A 17,985-nucleotide genomic window follows, 5' to 3' on the forward strand; every position below is an offset into this window, starting at 1 on the left:
TAGTTTTGTTGGCACAGTAGACAGTGATCTTTGTAATTAGCTCTACTAGGGTGTCAAATTAAGACAAACCACTGGCTAAGAAATTATTTCTGTTAACTTTCAATATCTGTATAGATAAAAGTCAAAGGGGCCCAAGTGATTTCTTATTTAAATGTAGTGAAATGAAATATAGGATCAATTGTGGATAAAACACATAGGCCAAAATATGCCGTTACTTACACATACAAACACACACAATACCCACTAGACACAAAAGGTTTGAAATTCTTAATTATTTTTAATGAACACAACTATTTTTACAAAAACTGAAATGCTTTTTGGTCTCTTCTTTTTTTTTTTTTTTTTTTTACTTCTTTCCTGCTTTCTTCATGTGCATCTGATAGCACTGCTCACAGGCAATGGAGAGTCCAACAACCAACGAAACAAACTCTTCAAAGTCCACCTGCCCGTCACCATTGGTGTCCAGGTCCTTCATGATCTTGTCTACAGCAGCAGGGTCCTTCTGAGACTGACGGGGGGGGGCATCAAAAAGACAACTTTGGGTTACACTGCTTGTGATATATGATGGATTGTATTCACATTTCAGGACACTGTCTAAAGGCACTACTGTATACACACTGGCCTCCTCTCACCTTCAGGAAGTTGGACAGCTCATTCTCCATCAACTCTCTGAGTTCTCGCCGGTTGAGCGTGCCGGTCCGACCCTCCTTAGAGGCATAACGGTGGAACACCTTGATGAGTGACTCCATGGCGTTTTCCAGTTCTGAAGGCATGGTGGCTGGAGTGTGTATTGACTGAAAAACATAGGCGTAATACATGCAGTTTAGCTTCAATGCTAATAAATAAATAAATAAATAAATAAATAAATAAATAAATAAATAAATAAATAAATAAATAAATAAATAAATAAATAATTAAACAAGGCTTCCACAAACTCTGAAGATATTATGGAAAATAATATGTAATAAAAGCTTGCTTTAACTCTGATATCTAAGACTTCAAATGACTTTCATGAAGTAATGTGCTTCTGATGATCTTATCTGAAGATTTCAGGGGGCGTTCAACAAGCTAATCCTCTCAGGACAAACAGCAGGGCTTGCTTTTTAATAGTGCAAATCAAATCAAATACGAACAAACCAGACTGAGCTCTGGCAGAGTATTTGCTTGATTGTTTGTCTTCTGGAGTAATAAAAGTCAGCCTTAGTCCTGCGAAGGAGGATTGTTCTGCTCTGTTGGTAGATGTGAAGCAACCTAATGAAGAGGAAGCAAGACATGGCCCTTGTTCCAGCACCCTTCCCACTGATGAGTAATGTTCATGAGCAGTCAGAGGCTATCATTAAGTTGTTAGGAAACGGCAGCTAGGGATATTACTGCAAATACACAGAACTGGAAGAGCTTTGGACACACTTGCACTTGGTGCTGTGGTGTTTCAACTTTTAAAAAGGAGAAGAGGGAGGGGAAAAGAGATCTACTGGAATGGAAAACTGAAGCTGAATGAAAAAAATCTACCCAGACCCAGAATGGAGGAATTTCAGGAAAAAAAAAAAAGACCATGGAAACTTCTGCAAAAGAACGCGTGTATATGCCTACAGTTCAACCACACCCTTTATCCACAGTGTACACAGTCCTCACTCCAGAATGTGTGTGAGATCTGATGAATGAGACAAAAAAAACATTTGTACCTACTATCTAGTAGATGCTTAATGTATTAGCTTGATGAATACTGTGTAACTCCTAAAAATAATCAAAGTCTGAATTGAACAAAAAACTTTTTTACTTACAGCAACTTTAACAAAATAGGCTAAAAGTTGCAGGCTACTTTAACAGCAAAGAAATGTGCACAACATCAACTATAACCACAGACTCTTTGTGTCTACAGCCACACAAACTGTAGCTGGTTAATCTTTGATTCCTTCCACACCCAAAACATAATACCTTCAGGCATTAAGGGGTTTATGAAAAAAAAAAAAAATCCTTCCTAGACAGCAAAAGGAGAGAATAGCGGTGAGTTAGTTCTTACCGTGCAGGCTGTGTGAAGCAGGGAGGAGGTGGCAATGTTGAGAAGTTGGACTGAGCTGCAGAGATTTTATAGGCAGGCGACGCCCCGGCTGCTGTGCAGTGAGTCAAGCGGTCAGCGGATGGCTGTAGCTGTGGCTCATCACAGTTGCTGTGGGTGGTAACCAAATACTGAACTAATAAACTTTACATACGCTTTTGAATATGTGCTAACTTCAGTTTGTTCATCAATGAAATTATGACAATGTTGAAGTTGTGACAGTTGCAACAGTACAGCACATTTTGAGTCCAATCTTGATATGGAGGGAATAGACTATGTCTGAAGTGTGACTATAATATGATTATTAATCTGAGAGGTGACACCGTCCCGTGGCGTGTTTTTCAGTTTACATTTAACTATGTTAACTATGACTGATAGATACTCCTCTTCCTTTGTTTGCATGTTAACTACTGAATTCCTGATTCTGAGTGTGTGTATATTGAGTTGGATGTGTTTCTACATGAAAGTCTGTCAAATATGGTTATTTTGGTGCCGTATGTGACAGACTTTGAGGTTCAGTCTGAGATGCAAGTATCAATAAGTTCCCACTTATGCTACAAGTGATTGAGCAGATGGCTGACAAGGACATTAAATGCACCATCTGATGAACACACATTGGTACTGCACCTAAAGGCCTCCCAAATAAACACTCACTCTGTTTATTACTGAGTCCTGAGCAAATTAATGTGAGGAAGATTCATCACAAACAAAGAGGGGAACCAGATGGACAATAAGAATGATAGTTTTTTTCTTATGGAGATTTTTAAGGAGTTGGACTCTGTAACCAGACACAAAGGTAATCAATTCAAGATGACCTCACTACAAAAGATCTCCTTCCTTTTATTGACTGAGTGATTACGAAAATATGCAATTAAGTGTTTGCATGAAGTCTAAAACAAACTGGATAGAGTAACATCATTAATATTGTACATACCTTTACTGAGTTTACAGAATAATAGTCTTACTGTGAGGGGACTAAACAGAACATATCAGGTTCTGTTGTCTTACCATTTTGTTTTGTAATGTTTTTCAGGTTTCTCATCATTACACGGTCGTCTTTACTGTTCTGATCCTGCTTGGCTCTGCAGGGAAGTTTGAACTGAGGGCCATCTTGTGGTGGAAATACAGTCTTACAAATTGATTGACTGTCATGAGTTAGAACTGACAAACTAAGTGCAATGTCAATAACACATCACACTTTATGTGGTTTTCAATGTCAATGTCAGCACCTTAAGCTTTGAGGAGACGGATTCCTGTTGGTGTGTGTAAAGTGAAAGCTGACAAAGCTGACAAAGGGATGTTTTTCTCCAAAAAGGCCAATCGTTCATGATTATTTGTGCAACATTTGATGTTTAGGCTGGCTCTGAGATACAAACATTAATAAGTTTCCAATCCTAACACAACCGATTGAGCAGATGGCTAAAAAAGAAAAAAGGTCTTACATGCACCATCTTATGGACACCTCGAGGTACTGCACCTCTAATAAACACATTGTTAGTTTATTTAACTAGGTTTTCCGGGAATAAAACAAAAACAAACCCCAAAACCTGCTCATTCCATTCAGCTGAACACTAAAACAGTGGAATTACCACTATTATCTTTTTCTATTTAAATTGCAGTGATGGAATGTATGAAATACCATTTACTTGTATTTTGTATTTTAGATAAATGTACCTAACGTGAGGGTATGTTTTGTTTCGTTTTTTTCATTCTACTTGGTGACATTAAGCTCTCACCCTGCTGCAGGTATCTAGTGAGGGATGCTGAAGGGTGGGGGGCGGGATGTCTGGGTGAGGAACAGCTACAGGCATCTGTTATTCAGCCTAGATATGGACTGACGTTCACAACCATTTTAGGAATCGTTGTCTACACTTAAGCTTTTTTGTACTTCTTTTATTTATTTATTTATTTATTTTTACTCAGCAGCTGATATTTATAGCTGCCTTTTTTTTTTCTTTTTTTTTTTTTGATGCCAATAATGCCCGGATCGACTGTCCTTTAAAATCTTACTGCCCACAAAACGGACATCAATTTGCATTTTCTGGAGGGTAGACATTTTTGAGTAGTAGATATGTACCACATGGCCGAGGGCCTGCATACATCGAGGTTACTGTCCAGATGATGAGAAGAGGGGGCAGCTATTTCCATAAGATGGCAGAGATGGATTTAAAAACAGCCACATCCACGATGGAAGCTCTGGTTCGTATCAGTGTGAGTATGTCTCTGTGGTTTGTGTTGAAAAAGGCCACCAGGGGCCTTTTTTTTTATTTGAAGTGCAGCCTGATTTTTTTTTTTTTTTAGATATAATATAATTTAAGTGAACTGACGACGATGATGGACCTGTACGTCTCCATGTTTTATCTTCCGGAGCGTTAACGGAAAACGGGCCTTATTGTCTACAGCCAGAATAAAAGGCCAAAAAGAAATACAGGTCCGACTCAAATAAGGGATATGCCTATTTGGTATGGGAAAAAAAAGAAAGGAAGAAATAAAAAATTTTTAAAAATCAGTCGTGGTGAGGTCGTTACATTTCCCGGATGCAGCAGCTCGCGTTAAAGGAGGTCTGAATCCGGCGACGATCTTCTTCGCTACCGTAAATAAATGTGTGTTTTAGTTTTTTTTTTTTTTTTTTGAGTGTTTTGAAATGTGACAAATATAAAAAAGGAAAGCATGGGTGCTTTTTTGGAGGGTTGGGTGGGTGGGGGGCACAGAATGGTGGTTTCCATGGGAACGAGATGCTGGATCCTCGGATGCTGCTACTACTGAGGCGGGGGGGGGATGCTGCAATGCTGGTTGCAGCATTTATATGGTTATTTGCATGGGGGGGGGGGGGTGCACACCTTAAGACACAGGAGAATCAGGTTGAAAAAAAAAAATGAAATGAGAATGAACGAGCAGCAGTGGAGTCGGTCATTTTGCCGGCGCGGGGGGGGGGGGGGGGGGGCAGAGGGGCGGGTCTCTCTGAGATGCTGCCGGCGCGCTCTTGTTTCTGGGGATGCGCACGTAGATCCTCCTGCCATGGCGCCTCGCTTCCAGGTGAAGGTAAGACTGCGGCCGTTTCACTCCTCGGCGTTTAGACGGATGCTGCTGCTGCTGCTACAGCCTGAAAATGCGACGGGCTGAACTGCAGGATGGGGGGCTGATAAAAAGAGAGAGGCAGCGCTGACATTGGAGAATGACACGGAGAGGCTGAGGTGGCCTGTGGAGGAAAGTAGGCTCCGGTAATCCGACCTGAGGCGTTGGCGCGGGGCTCCTAGTTTTGTTTGCAGCAGCCTCATTCTACCTGATTCCTCCGGGAATTGGCCTGCAGAAAACTCTGGACACAGGAAGGCAACCCTTACCTAATCAGCTATACGCGTTAGTTTTTGCCATCCAGCTGCAGAGTGATGTGTGAAAGCTTGGCCTTCATGAAACCAAGTGGGCCTCCCTGCAGACTGCCCATGATAATTGATGATGTGCTGTTATGAGTTCTCCTGATGCTGCATCCCATCACAGTGACAGAATCGCCAAAGCCCTTATGCAGCACAGCCAGTCGGTCTCCATTGTCCCGATTCCTGAAGTGAATTCGAGGTGTCAGTGATGTAGATGTGCTGCTGCTGGCTCTGCAACAGTGTTGGTTGTAGGTTGAGGTTGTGTGTTCAAGGGCATTCATGTGGCAAACTAAAGCAGCCCAGCTGAACTGGCAAGATGAATGAAAATGTAACATGTGCTGCACTGCAAACAGCAGCGAACTAACAGAAATACTGAAATATGTGTGTAAAACAAAGGATGGCGGATCTTGTCAGGATCTCTCACCAAGCGTCATAAAGACATAGACGTGGCTTCTGGCCAAGGTGCTTATGCTTATTAGCATGGCTGCGGCTGAAAAATGGACAGTGGTTGAGTAATGAATGCCTGGTCTTTATCCATATTTAAGAAGAATGTGGCTCAATGTCACCATGGCCTCGCACACGTTTGCCCTGTTTCCCCTCTCAATTTATCTCTCCCTCCTCAGTGGTACATCAACCAACAGGCCCGGGGCATCAAACCTCAAAGAGCATTTAAAAAAAAAGATTACCAATAAACTTGGTCCAATGTCAATAAAAATCTCATGTGGAATACTTTTGATTATATAATAATGATTTTTTTTTCTGACCTCCAGCTGCTTTGGTTACGGCACATTGAGCTTTGAAACGATGTTTGTTGACGGTGTCATTTTTAATTCGTGACATTTAAAATTCCATCCATGCAATCGGGTTTGAGGCTGATTGTGCTTGTGTTGGTATATGTGACATCTTCCCATACTTTATTTATTTTTGGGGTTAAACGTGGCTGAACCAACTTGTCCCCTCTTTGCCTCTGACAGTCTAACATGAAAAGCCTGGAGCATGAGCTGCACTGCCCGGTGTGTAAAGAAATAGTCAAGCAGCCCGTGGTCCTGCCATGCCAGCACAGCGTCTGCCTCATGTGTGCCTCGGAGGTCTTAGTGGCGAGTGGATACCCACCTCCAGATCTTCCCCCGGAGCCAAACTCTCCAGCCTCTACACCCAACACCCGCTCGCCTCGCCAGGCTCGTAGGCCCACGCCTAAAGCTGAGCAGCGGCCCATCGACCGTGTGCTGCGATCAGGTGTGGAGTAATTCTTCAATCTAATCTGAGAAGGGAACAGCATAAGCTTTCACAAGCACATACCTTTTTGCTGCGAGGGCTTTGATTCACATTTCTGAAAGCTGTGGAAAAGAAACAGAAACCATGCGATGTAAACTTTCACTGTCAAACTATATTCGTATCTGAAAAGGTGACACTTTCCTTTCGTAACGTTATTTGGCTCCTCCTTCGAGGTCCCCACCCGCCTTCGCCATCCATGCCTCGGTCTCCGGGATATGGGACATATCCAGGGCGACGCCGGAAGGAGGGTCCTCCCCTTGTGATGATGTTCCCCTGTGTCCCCTGTGGCCGAGACGTGGAGCTGGGGGAGAAGGGGCTTACTGACTGCCTGCGCAACCTTACTTTGGAGCGTATAGTGGAGAGGTCGGTACGATGCGCACACACCCGTACACCAAAACACACCAAAAATATGCACAAATGCTCTCAGCGATGTCGTCCTTCAGTGTTTATGAAGTTTGGGTGTAAAGGAATGAGAAGCAGAAGATGTGGGAATGTACTGTGCTCTGGCTCAATGACATTTGTCTCATTCTCTCATTCACCGTAATGCTTAATGCTTTTCTCATAATTGTTGAGTGCACTGACTATAGTTTTATTTAAAAACATTTTTCTGTATATTTCTGTGATCCTCTCCACACTGCCCCAGGTACAGACACACGGTGAGTCTGGGCAGCGTGGCTGTTATGTGCCAGTTCTGTAAGCCTCCTCAGGCTCTGGAAGCCACCAAGGGCTGTGCTGACTGCAGGGCCAATTTCTGTAATGAGTGTTTCAAACTGTACCACCCATGGGGGACACCGCGGGCACAACATGAACATATTCTACCTACTCTCAACTTCAGACCAAAGGTAAGACTTTGAGAGGCTTGACCATCTACGCCACACCAATTTAAACCAATTAATACAATAAAAACAACACAAAGGCCGTCTTTTCAAAATGTAGTCAGCAGTCAGTGTTTCCCAAAAGAGGCACTAGTCTAATAAAAGATGTATCTGGAAGGAATACTCCATTGTTATTAATAACGGCTGGTGACTGGGCTGTTTTTCTTGGTGCACTGCCATTTATCTAAGGGGGATCAACTGAGTGTTTGTTATTCATGAAGCATTTGTGGCACAGATTTAACTTTCAGATTAAGAAACTCAAAAGCAAAGTCTAATATTTTCAGATGATATGGGATATATTGTTCTAAATTACTATGTGAATTATATATCTGTATACCAGTTAGATATAAAAAAGACATTTTGTTTTGCGTTTGTGCTTTCGGAGATCTTGTGGCTGCTTTTGGTTTCCTTCCTTTGTCAAAAGGAGAAAATAAATCCGCACATATATTAAAATGTTCTGTTGTGTCCTCTGCCCTGTTAAATGTCCTCAGGTTCTGACTTGTCCAGAACACGACCAAGAGAAGCTACAGTTCTACTGTAGGTCCTGTCAGCGGCTGCTCTGCCCACTCTGCAAACTGCGCCGCATCCACACGGGACACAAAATCCTCCCAGTGGCCCAGGCTTACCAGGCTCTGAAGGTACGATCCCGGACCCGACACAACCTGAACTAGTTTTCTCTAAATGTTCCGTGAAATGAAAGATTCAATGCTCAATTCAATGCATACATTTTTTTCTGAATAAAGCACTTTCACTTTCATTCTTGATAGTTGCCTCTCTATGAATTTAGATATTTATATTTTGACGTGAATTGACTTCCACTCTATGGAACTATAAAGCAGCACTTTAAATGGGCCAATGCAGAGAGTTACATTTAAACTTCTATCCTGTGAAATATTCTATTTCACAGGAGAAGATTTCAAAGGAGATGAACTACATTCTGTCCAACCAGGACACAGTTCTGGCTCAGATTACCCAGCTGGAGAGCGCCATCACTCAGACTGAGGTGACCTTTTTTTCTTTTTTTTTTTCTGAGGACAAACAAAATGTTGCTGAATGTGGAACTCCAAGCAGCATCGACAGCCCAACTAAACTGCAGAGGTTCCTCGTGTGAAGCCGGTAGTTTGTTGTTAGAGTAGTTTGGCAGACATTTAATTGTTATTAATTGGGTGAACACAAACAGATGACAATGAAAAATAGCTGTAATCACAATCGCAAATCAATATTAATTTACTGCTTACTACTCTTTATGTAAAAACTATGAAGAGAGTCTGTACCTTCAGTAAATATACCGCTTAAATAAACTGTCTCTTGCCATAAATAATGATTCCATCCACTTCACAGGGAGCTTAGAGCCTATTTGCTGATAAATTAGAATAATTAACACAAAAATAGTTTTGTGTATTCAATTTAGAAATCCTTAATAGAAACATTAACAGTTGCTGTTGTCATAATCCAACAGATAATGCAAAAACACAAATCCACTTTCAGCCAGTTAATTAAATTAATTGTTTGTTTGGTTTCTGTCATCTAACTTGTCTGAGTCTGTTCTACACTCAATTTTGTTCCCAAATATAAACAGGCACACACTGTAAGCAATGATGTAATGCACCTCATAAAAGTTTGGCTTTTTTGGACTCGAGCTAACATGACGCGACTAATTCATATAAGCTCACGAACAGAACAGGCGTTATTAATCAACCTGCCCTAAAAGCGTTGGCAGTTAGCATTAGTTGGGCGTTGGATGACAGATGTCTGAAGCTGTCAGTCTGTGTTGTTCATCAACAGGTAAACAGCGTTTCAGCCAGAGAGCAGCTGGCTCAGAGCATCAGGGATCTAACGGCGGCTCTGGCTGAGCGCCACTCCTCCCTCACCCAGGCTCTGGAGGTGGCAAGGCAGAAGCGAGGCGAGGCCTTAGCTGCACAAGTGGCCGAGAGACGGGGACTGATGGAACACGCAGGACTCATGGCCTTTACCCAGGAGCTGCTGAAGGAGACGGACCAGCCCTGCTTTGTGCAGGCTTCGCGCCAAACTCATAACAGGTTTTACACTAGAGAGAGAGAGAGAAAAAAAAAAGTATTTTCTTTATCTTTGTTTTTAATCAAAACAGTTAATAAATGTCTTAGATTAGTTCTGGTTTTCTTTGTGAGTTTCAGCAGAAAACAGTTTGCTGGAGGAACTAGAATTAATGGCTCATGTGTCCCTTTCCTAAGTTACAGCATTGAATAATGGCCAAAGGTGTTTTTGCAGGACATTAAGATGTCAAAGCTGTCCTTTGACCTTTTGGATATAAAAGATCTTCATTTACATTTCAGTTGAATTCTGTCATAGATCATAGATTTGTGAGTTATGGGCAAAAACAGACTTTTGTAAGGTCACTTACACCAAAACAGTTATATTATCTGTTATCTTGTTTTTACAAATAAAACCATATTTTTATAACCTATTCCAACGAGAATTCAATGCAAGCTTGGCAAAGGCACAGCCAAGGTACGAGAGTTGGAAGTTATCAGGAGACAGACTAATGAATGGTTGGTTTTGGTCCTTGGGATTTGTTCACACTAAGAAAATATAATGTGATGCCAACTTAATCTTCAGAAATGATCATACACCGCTCCCTCCCTGTCAGTCTGTCGCATCCTCCCATACAACTTGAAGGATGCATCATGCAAACACCCGCCTCCTTCATCCTTCCAACACTGCTGTCTTTCTTTTTCAATACCAGGTTGAGTAAAGCCATTGAGAATCTACAGCATTTCACTCTGGCTGCAGATCCATCCTTCAGACACTTCCAGCTGGACGTCTCCAAAGAACTCAAACTCCTGACAGAACTGAACTTCATCCAAGGTGAGAAAGGGAGGGGATCGGAATGGGTGCAGATAGATAGTGGAAGGAATAATAAGATAAGGAAGGAAGGGAGTGAAGAGGAAGACAAGATGGAGGATTTTTGATGACTTTCTAATCTCATTCAGTACATGAAATAAAGATGAGATGCCATCAAATATAGAAGATGAATGTGAGCCAATGATAGAGGCAAACATGGAAGTACAAATACGGCATGATAAATCTCTACACTCCTGCTTTCTACTAATTTAAACAACTATCACAGCCCCCTTGGCTCCAGTGATTGACACCCAGCGGACTTTGGCCTACGACCAGCTATTTCTGTGCTGGCGACTGCCCCAAGATTCTGCAACAGCCTGGCATTTTTCCGTTGAGTATCGCCGTCGGGGTGTGGTGCCAGGAGGAGCATCCCGTGGTGGGCTCAGAGGAGGACTGGCTGCCGCCCGATGGGGCTGGCAGCGATTAGACGAAGTGAGTGCAAGCAGCGCCGTGATTGACAGGTTGGAGATGGACAGCGTGTACGTGCTGCGGGTGAGAGGCTGCAACAAGGCGGGCTACGGGGAGTACAGCGAGGAGGTGTACCTGCACACTCCGCCAGCGCCAGGTAAGACTACACACTGAACCTTTCAATCATCCTCATTGACAAGCAAATAGAGAGACTTTGACTGCATCCAGAGAACTGAGGTGGACAAAGAACTGTCAAGCTGTGCCTGACTTTGGCAGTACTCCAAGTAAGCAAGTGTCTGTTTAGACATCTCATGCATGCGATACATGAAATATTAAAGGCAACCTATGATGCTTTTCTTTGTGTTCTGTCGCATACATAATGTTCCAGTATCATAGTCCAAAACAATAAGGTACACCTGACAAGCAAATTCCATCAATGTTCTTTCTAACTCTCTTTAAATCTGACATCAGCTGTTATATATTCCTTTGGTCCTCTGTTCCAAGCACAGCGCCACAGTTATGCTCAAGAAAAGTTTATTCTAAGCCAGAAAACTGCCAAATGAATTACGGTCATATTGGTCAATAAAATCTGTCTACTATTATTATAGGCATTTACTTAAACTTACACATTACTAACTGTAAAGTTTACAACACAGTAACTTGTTGACAATTCACTATCTCCAACAACAGACGTCTCCAACTATGATCAGCATCTTAGCAGAGCATTTAATAAATGTTTTATTTATATTAAGTGTGATTTAAAGACCAAACCCTTGAAAATATCACTAATTTAATATTTACCAGGCTGATTCAGCCTTCTGTAATCTTCATAGCTGGATTATAAATTATCTAGTAAATGCCAAAATAGCTGAAGCTTTTGAAAGGACTGGTAAAGTAAAAGCTGTCACTGCTAATGCTGGCCATGTGGCAATTGCTAAACTTGCAAATGACTCCCTTTAAAGTTAATATGTGAACTCGCGTGGATGATTCCAGTGGATGGTTTGGATCATCTTTTTTGCTTTCCCAAATAAGTTGAGCTAACTTGAATTTTTGGCTGATGAAAAACAAGAGATATTGCAAAGTTACCAGCAATTATGTAATATTTATGTAAATTATGTAATAAACTGGAATTATCCTTTCACCTGTTAGTGCTAAGGATGAGTCTGTCAGATGGTCCATCCCTCACATTCATAAAGTATCCAGAAATGTTTTTTATATGTAACATGTCTTTAAATCTTGAAAGAGGCTTTCTGCTATTTTTGGTTCATGACTTAGAGTCACTTAAATCAGTGACACAGCCGCAACCAAATTTCATTACAGCCATACAGCAAGCTGCAGTTGCTGTCATCCAGGAGCCATTCATCTCTTCACACCTACAATTATTTATCAGTCACAATAAAAGCATAAGGGTGCTTACCATGGTGAAAGACTTAATAATTCATTCTCTTTCTTTTCAACCCATTCCCATCTCCTTTTCCCAGTTTTCCACTCCAGTGTCTGCTCACAGCACATCCTCATTTTCTTCTATCTTTCCCCGTCTTTTGTCATTTCCATTACACAGCTTTGTACTTGTCACCCTCTTCTGCGCTACTTCCACGCTGTCAGCCTACATGCCTCCTCGGGAACGTAAGAAATGCATATATCTCTTGACCACCCCTCTTTAACCCATGCAGTGTGATTATTTCCTCCTTTCTCTCTTTGTGATCATCCCATGCATCCTCCGTTCTTCCGATCCCACCCCCATCTAGACACCCAGTCATCTGTCTGGCTCCCACTCTGCCTTCTATAGCAAGAGTCCAAGCACTGATGATGAGGTTTGCAGTTTGTTAAGACCTGAGACTTAACAACATGGATCAGATTCAGATCCAGGGCTTTTTAATGGTGGAGTTGAGTGACTGGTGAATTCCTTGTGTCCCTGTACTGGAAGCTCTTTTTCCTTCCTGCTGTTGCGTACATTCCCTTTGTAAGTTGTACTGGAAATATTTGCAATCCCTGGCAGAAAGAACTTCCTTGCAAAACCTTTTCTACTTTGCTCCCTGAGTTATCAATGTATGGATCGATGGCCTTTTCTCTTCCAGTGCTGGTGGGTGAAGGTGCATGCCTGCTCTCTGTTCACCGCCCCTTCGTCTCCTAATTGTTTATTACTCTCCTTATTTTTCTTTTCCTTGCTGCTTTCTGGGAGTAAATATGTACCACCTCCCCCTTGTTGCATCCCAAATTTTCTCCTGTTACTTCTTAACCCCAACAGTCTGTCCCTTTCTCTTTCTCCACGTTTTCCCTCCCATGTCTATCTATTTTCTGTCCATTTCCTTGTTTTTTGTTCTTTCCTCTATTCTAGTGCTCAACTTCTACCTGGACTCTCGCTGGGGTCTTCACGCTGACCGGCTGGTGGTCAGTAAAGAGCAGCGTTGTGCTCGCAGTGTGCCTGGTCTCTCTTTGCTGCAGGCTGCTGACCACGCCCTCACTTCCTGTCACCTGACTTCGGACCTCCTGGTTGGGGATGTAGCCATTACACAGGGACGACACTACTGGGCATGCTCAGTAGAGCCTGGGTCTTACTTAGTGAAGGCAAGTGAATTCAAGTTGTAAACTTTTTTTTTTTTTTTTTTAAATCATGCTGCAGTGAGAAGGTTCTGGCATTTGCAAACAGACAACTCTGTGATACCCAAATTTGCCAAGAAATACTTGAAATACTTGAATTTTAGCCATAGCTATTTCTCCTCTAACAGGATATCCACAAGGAAATGAGAATCAATCAAATCTTTGGTTGGTTGTAACTCTCTGTCGCTCCCAGCCTTAACATTACCATCCTTAGTTTAAACTATCCAACAAATAGACAATTACTTCTCTGTTGACATGAAAAAATTAGACAGAGATGATTCCTACTTGTAATTTGTGGAGGTAATGGCCCATGAAGTATGCGATATATGACGTATACACACACAGACACACACACACACACACACACACACAAATAAAATGCTAAGTTAATTGCTTTTCTCTCCTTTGCACAGGTGGGGGTTGGTCTAGAATCCAAACTACAGGAATGGTTTCACCTTCCACAAGACATGGCCAGTCCACGGTGAGTGGATATGTTAAAGTAGTGGTGTGTGTGGTCTCCCTGAATCAGGCTGTGTTTTTGGAAAGACTGCAGAGTACCTCGGTTAGTTTGAAGCTTAAATTATTATTTGATATTAAGTAAACACAATGTTGTGTGGCAAAGTTCCAAATAAGACAAATTGATTTGATACTGAGCTTTAAGACTGTAATTGACACAATAGCTAACCAGCTGAAACAGGACATGGCTCCCATTTGTAATGCATCCTGATTAAGTGTGTGCTGAAAGTAGTTTAGTAAGAGAATGAAGTCAAAATGGAAAGATAAATGTTTGAAACATCCAGCTACTGCCACTAAAAGAGGCATGTTGTGTGAGGGGGACCTCAGGAAGCCTCAGCACTGTAAATAATGAACTCTTTTATAGCTGCTGTCCACATTTTTCTTTGCAGCTACGACCCAGACAGCGGCCATGACAGTGGGGCAGAGGACGCCTTGGACTCTGCTCCGCCTTTTTGCTTCCTCACTATGGGGATGGGTAAAATCTACCTGCCTCAGCACAGCAACCACCACCAGAGTAGCCATGGGAACCGAGACCCCATTGCCAACGGCAACAGCCCCTCCTCGCCCTCCGGCCTCACCTACCCGCTGCCGCCCCGGCTCGGTGTGTGCCTTGACTTTGAGAAGGGTCGGGTCACCTTCTATGACGCCCACTCTCTGCGACCTCTGTGGGAAGGTCACGTAGATTGCTCTGGCCCCGTGTGTCCGGCGTTCTGTTTCATTGGTGGAGGGGCGCTACAGCTCCAGGAGCTGGTAGCCAATCGCAACGCAGATCAGACTCCAGTTAGAAGGGTAACCATTCAACCCCGTGTTTCTAATTTGAACAACAACTGAAGCCTGATCTGAAGTTATACGGTCTTTTGGAATGTAATTGGTAATTGTCAAGTATTTACTCAGCTAGAGCAAAAAGTTAGACATCTCAGCGATTTTGTTTTGTATTTAATTTTCTTTATATGAGAAAATGTTTCTATAGCAACAAATATGCAATGTAATTAAGTTTCTTACATTTTTGTTATATGCAGTTTTGCAAGAATTATTGCTTAAATAGTGTCTGGTATATCCAGCACTTAACGTGTAATTATATCTGATGCTTGCACTTGTAGCCAGGCTATATTGCATACATTTATAAAGCTAATATAGATATAGCACCACACAATGTTGTTTTCTCCAGTAGAAGCTTGTACGCATATCATGCCCTTCATTCTTAAAGCTTAACATATATTTTGTTCTAGAAATTCGATGATTATGTGAGTAGAAAAAAAAGGTTGCAAATGTTTCATCGCATCTGTAACTTGGTGAAAACTTTCCAGTTGGTCACCCACAATATATCCCAACCAAAGTTAATGTTTTTCTGGGATGTAAATGTGGTAAATTAGAGGTAGACAGGAACAATGAGGCAATACTGTAATTAGAAGCTCCAATTATACCTCTGCTGCGCAGCTAATCACTAGTTTCCACAGTTTTGTTTATGCATTGCTATTTTGTATTTCAGCTACACGAGTCTGATGCGTTTACTTCTGTGTGTGCTTGTGTGTGTTTACTTCCCTTTGTGCATGGGTGTGTGTGGGTAGACTGATAACAGAACTGATTCATTGGCAAACGAAAAGTTGTTTTCTTGCAAACAGTACTTTTGCTTTTTTTTTTTTTTTTTTTCCTTTTTCAGCCTTGCTTGATTGTAAGTTAATGAGCAGCGCTTCTTATAAAACAATTAGCAGATTAAATCCATGTAAACTTCACCTGCTGGCAGATTGTTTGCAAAAGAAAATGGATTATGGAAATAAACACAGAATAAATAAAAATTGTTTAAATTACAACAATACCTTCTGCTTCCCTTTCACGTAATTTCTATTTAGTTATTAAATCTGCTTCATCTAATTTTCCAACATGAGCACTCCAGAGCAGAAGAATAATCACTGTCATCTCACCACTGGGGGGCAGCAAGACATAGTGGAAGAGGGATTTCTTTCACACACTGCAGATACTGTCATGGTTTCTTTTGGGAAGATTGATAATAGCATCCATTTTCCATAAAAAAAAAAAAGAATAATAGTTTGTTAGAGGAAACTGGCAACAAAAAATTGAAATGCACTGTTAAAAACTGGAAACAAAACAAATGTCTCCATTATCCAGATTTCTTGATTTGATGGTGTTTGCATGAAGTGTCTCTTTTGTTATTTCATTTCCATGTGTGGCTCTGCTTACATGGCACTATTAAAGGTATGATATGAATAGTGTCAGTGCTGAAGATATGGATTTATGTGTTTGAGGGGCTGAGTAGATTTTACCTGTAAATCAAACTTTACTGTTTACACACATGCGACAAAAGGTTAACAGAATAGCAGATATAAAACTAACGTCCTTTAGTCCCACATGGCCTCAGATACACCGAATATGAATTCACCTCTGTAAAGTGCAGAGGACGGCCCTTATTAGTTAGTTGTAATTTAAAATGAAAACAGAGCAGACCTTTCTGATACCTCCAAATGTTAACGTTTTGGGCTTGTCCTGATCGGAAATCATCATCACGTAACAAAAATCATGTCCGGCCCTGGGGTTCCTGCCCAGTGAAACACCTTTGGAGAGTGTAATGAATAGTGATGACCATCTGCTTTTGATAGAGATATCAACATCTCACATGTGAAGGTACTTAGCATTCCTTATGTAAATGTAATGTAAATCGCTGGAGTTTACCTTTTATGAGCTTTAGTATGAAAATTCACATATGTGTTTAATTGGGTCCACATTCAAGGGGAAACTGTAGAGGAATTTGGGTTTGCCTCGACCACAGAGGAAAATAAAAATGTAGAAAAAAAAAAAAACTATCAAGAAAAAAAGAAAATACAGTGCGTAGCCTTGACACAAGCCAAGGTTCTTTTTTTTAACGTCCTAATGCACACAGATAAAAATACTGCCTCTAAAGGGAGGTTTAGCTCCGATCCCCCATGATATAGATGAAGTGGAATGTACTGTAAAGCATGAATACAGCACTGCGCTGCTCGCCACCCACCCCCTTGTGCTTGCTGCACCTCCTTTGGTCCAAATCTGTAACAGATTGGGTTTAGTCTGACTGGAGGTATGCAGCCACAACACCACATGTAGGGGTCTGGATAATCCCTCCACTGAGTATTAAGTGCACAGCATGGGCATTCTTTTAAAGACCTGGCAGGAATTACCAATACATAATCTCCATGATCATCATTTAGTATAGTTCAGAGGGAGAGGATTGAGGGGGGAAATCATCAGCATTTATGAAGGCTCTCAGAGCTATATACAATCTGTGAGATGCAGCGTGCACTGCCATCTGGAGAACACAGGGTCTGTTGGAATATGCTAACACAAACATCTTAAACAACGTGAAGCTAAACCACATGTTCAAAGGACTTGTTTTGTTTGTTAAACGCACTACGTGGCCTCTGTAGCCTGACATGAAATTCATTGTTTATGGAGAACCTGCTCAATACTATTTGGCTGGCACTAAACAATTATCATGGATCTGTGCAATGGAGGAATAAAGTTGGCAGGGGGTTAAATAAAAAACATGAATATAATGTGCTTGTGCTGTAAGCTCAGTGTCTGACAGCTGCTACTACACTTAGTAGCTGTGGATTTTTGTATTTGATTGAGTAAGTAGATTAATTATTAATCTTCATATGCAAAAACTTCTAAATTGCAATCGCAAGAGGTGACAAGTCTAATTTCGCTGACTATCCACTGCCTCTCCATATGCAACAGGTTATTTGTTGAAAGGATTTAATCACTTTCACATTATTTATTTCTTATACTCAGTTTGTGCTGGTTTAAATTCTATAACATTGTGGTGATATTATTCTTCCAGACGTGGCTACTACTGAAACATTTATGTTTCCTTTTCTCATTCATCCACCCACCCATGAGATGGGATGGCATTAATAATATACAACTTCCTGCTTTTATCACATTGATAATCTCAATCGAAGTAGAAGGGGGAAAAAAATCAATCAGCTAAATGTTGGCTAAGAGGATTTGA

General features: G+C 41.4%; 2 protein-coding genes across 2 annotated transcripts; one reads left to right on the forward strand and one right to left on the reverse strand.

The window, feature by feature from the left end:
- Positions 1 to 291: 291 nt before the first annotated feature.
- On the reverse strand, positions 292 to 2,153 carry LOC115050931 (protein S100-A1-like). The gene is made up of 3 exons (XM_029514087.1): positions 2,021 to 2,153; positions 633 to 794; positions 292 to 508 (listed from the first exon to the last, which is right to left on the reverse strand). Exons 2-3 carry the CDS (start codon positions 771 to 773, stop codon positions 347 to 349), a joined length of 303 nt encoding a protein of 100 aa, XP_029369947.1. The 5' UTR covers positions 774 to 794; positions 2,021 to 2,153; the 3' UTR covers positions 292 to 346.
- A 2,021-nt stretch (positions 2,154 to 4,174) lies between these two features.
- On the forward strand, positions 4,175 to 14,813 carry trim46b (tripartite motif containing 46b). Its single transcript, XM_029514493.1, has 12 exons — positions 4,175 to 4,267; positions 6,402 to 6,663; positions 6,876 to 7,065; positions 7,346 to 7,544; positions 8,069 to 8,215; positions 8,485 to 8,580; positions 9,363 to 9,616; positions 10,300 to 10,421; positions 10,684 to 11,022; positions 13,204 to 13,433; positions 13,880 to 13,947; positions 14,372 to 14,813. Exons 1-12 carry the CDS (start codon positions 4,175 to 4,177, stop codon positions 14,811 to 14,813), a joined length of 2,442 nt encoding a protein of 813 aa, XP_029370353.1.
- The last annotated feature ends 3,172 nt before the right edge of the window (positions 14,814 to 17,985 follow it).

The sequence above is a fragment of the Echeneis naucrates genome, chromosome 11, assembly GCF_900963305.1.
Source record: "Echeneis naucrates chromosome 11, fEcheNa1.1, whole genome shotgun sequence".
Classification (NCBI taxonomy): domain Eukaryota; kingdom Metazoa; phylum Chordata; class Actinopteri; order Carangiformes; family Echeneidae; genus Echeneis; species Echeneis naucrates.

Coding starts and splice junctions, on each gene's coding strand:
- trim46b (XM_029514493.1), top strand. CDS start 4,175: ATGATGAGAAGAGGGGGCAGCTATTTCCATAAGATGGCAGAGATGGAT. Junction 13,434..13,879: donor CTGGGTCTTACTTAGTGAAG/GCAAGTGAATTC, acceptor TCCTTTGCACAG/GTGGGGGTTGGTCTAGAATC. Junction 13,948..14,371: donor CAAGACATGGCCAGTCCACG/GTGAGTGGATAT, acceptor TTTTCTTTGCAG/CTACGACCCAGACAGCGGCC.
- LOC115050931 (XM_029514087.1), bottom strand. CDS start 773: ATGCCTTCAGAACTGGAAAACGCCATGGAGTCACTCATCAAGGTGTTC. Junction 509..632: donor AGCTGTCCAACTTCCTGAAG/GTGAGAGGAGGC, acceptor CCCCCCCGTCAG/TCTCAGAAGGACCCTGCTGC.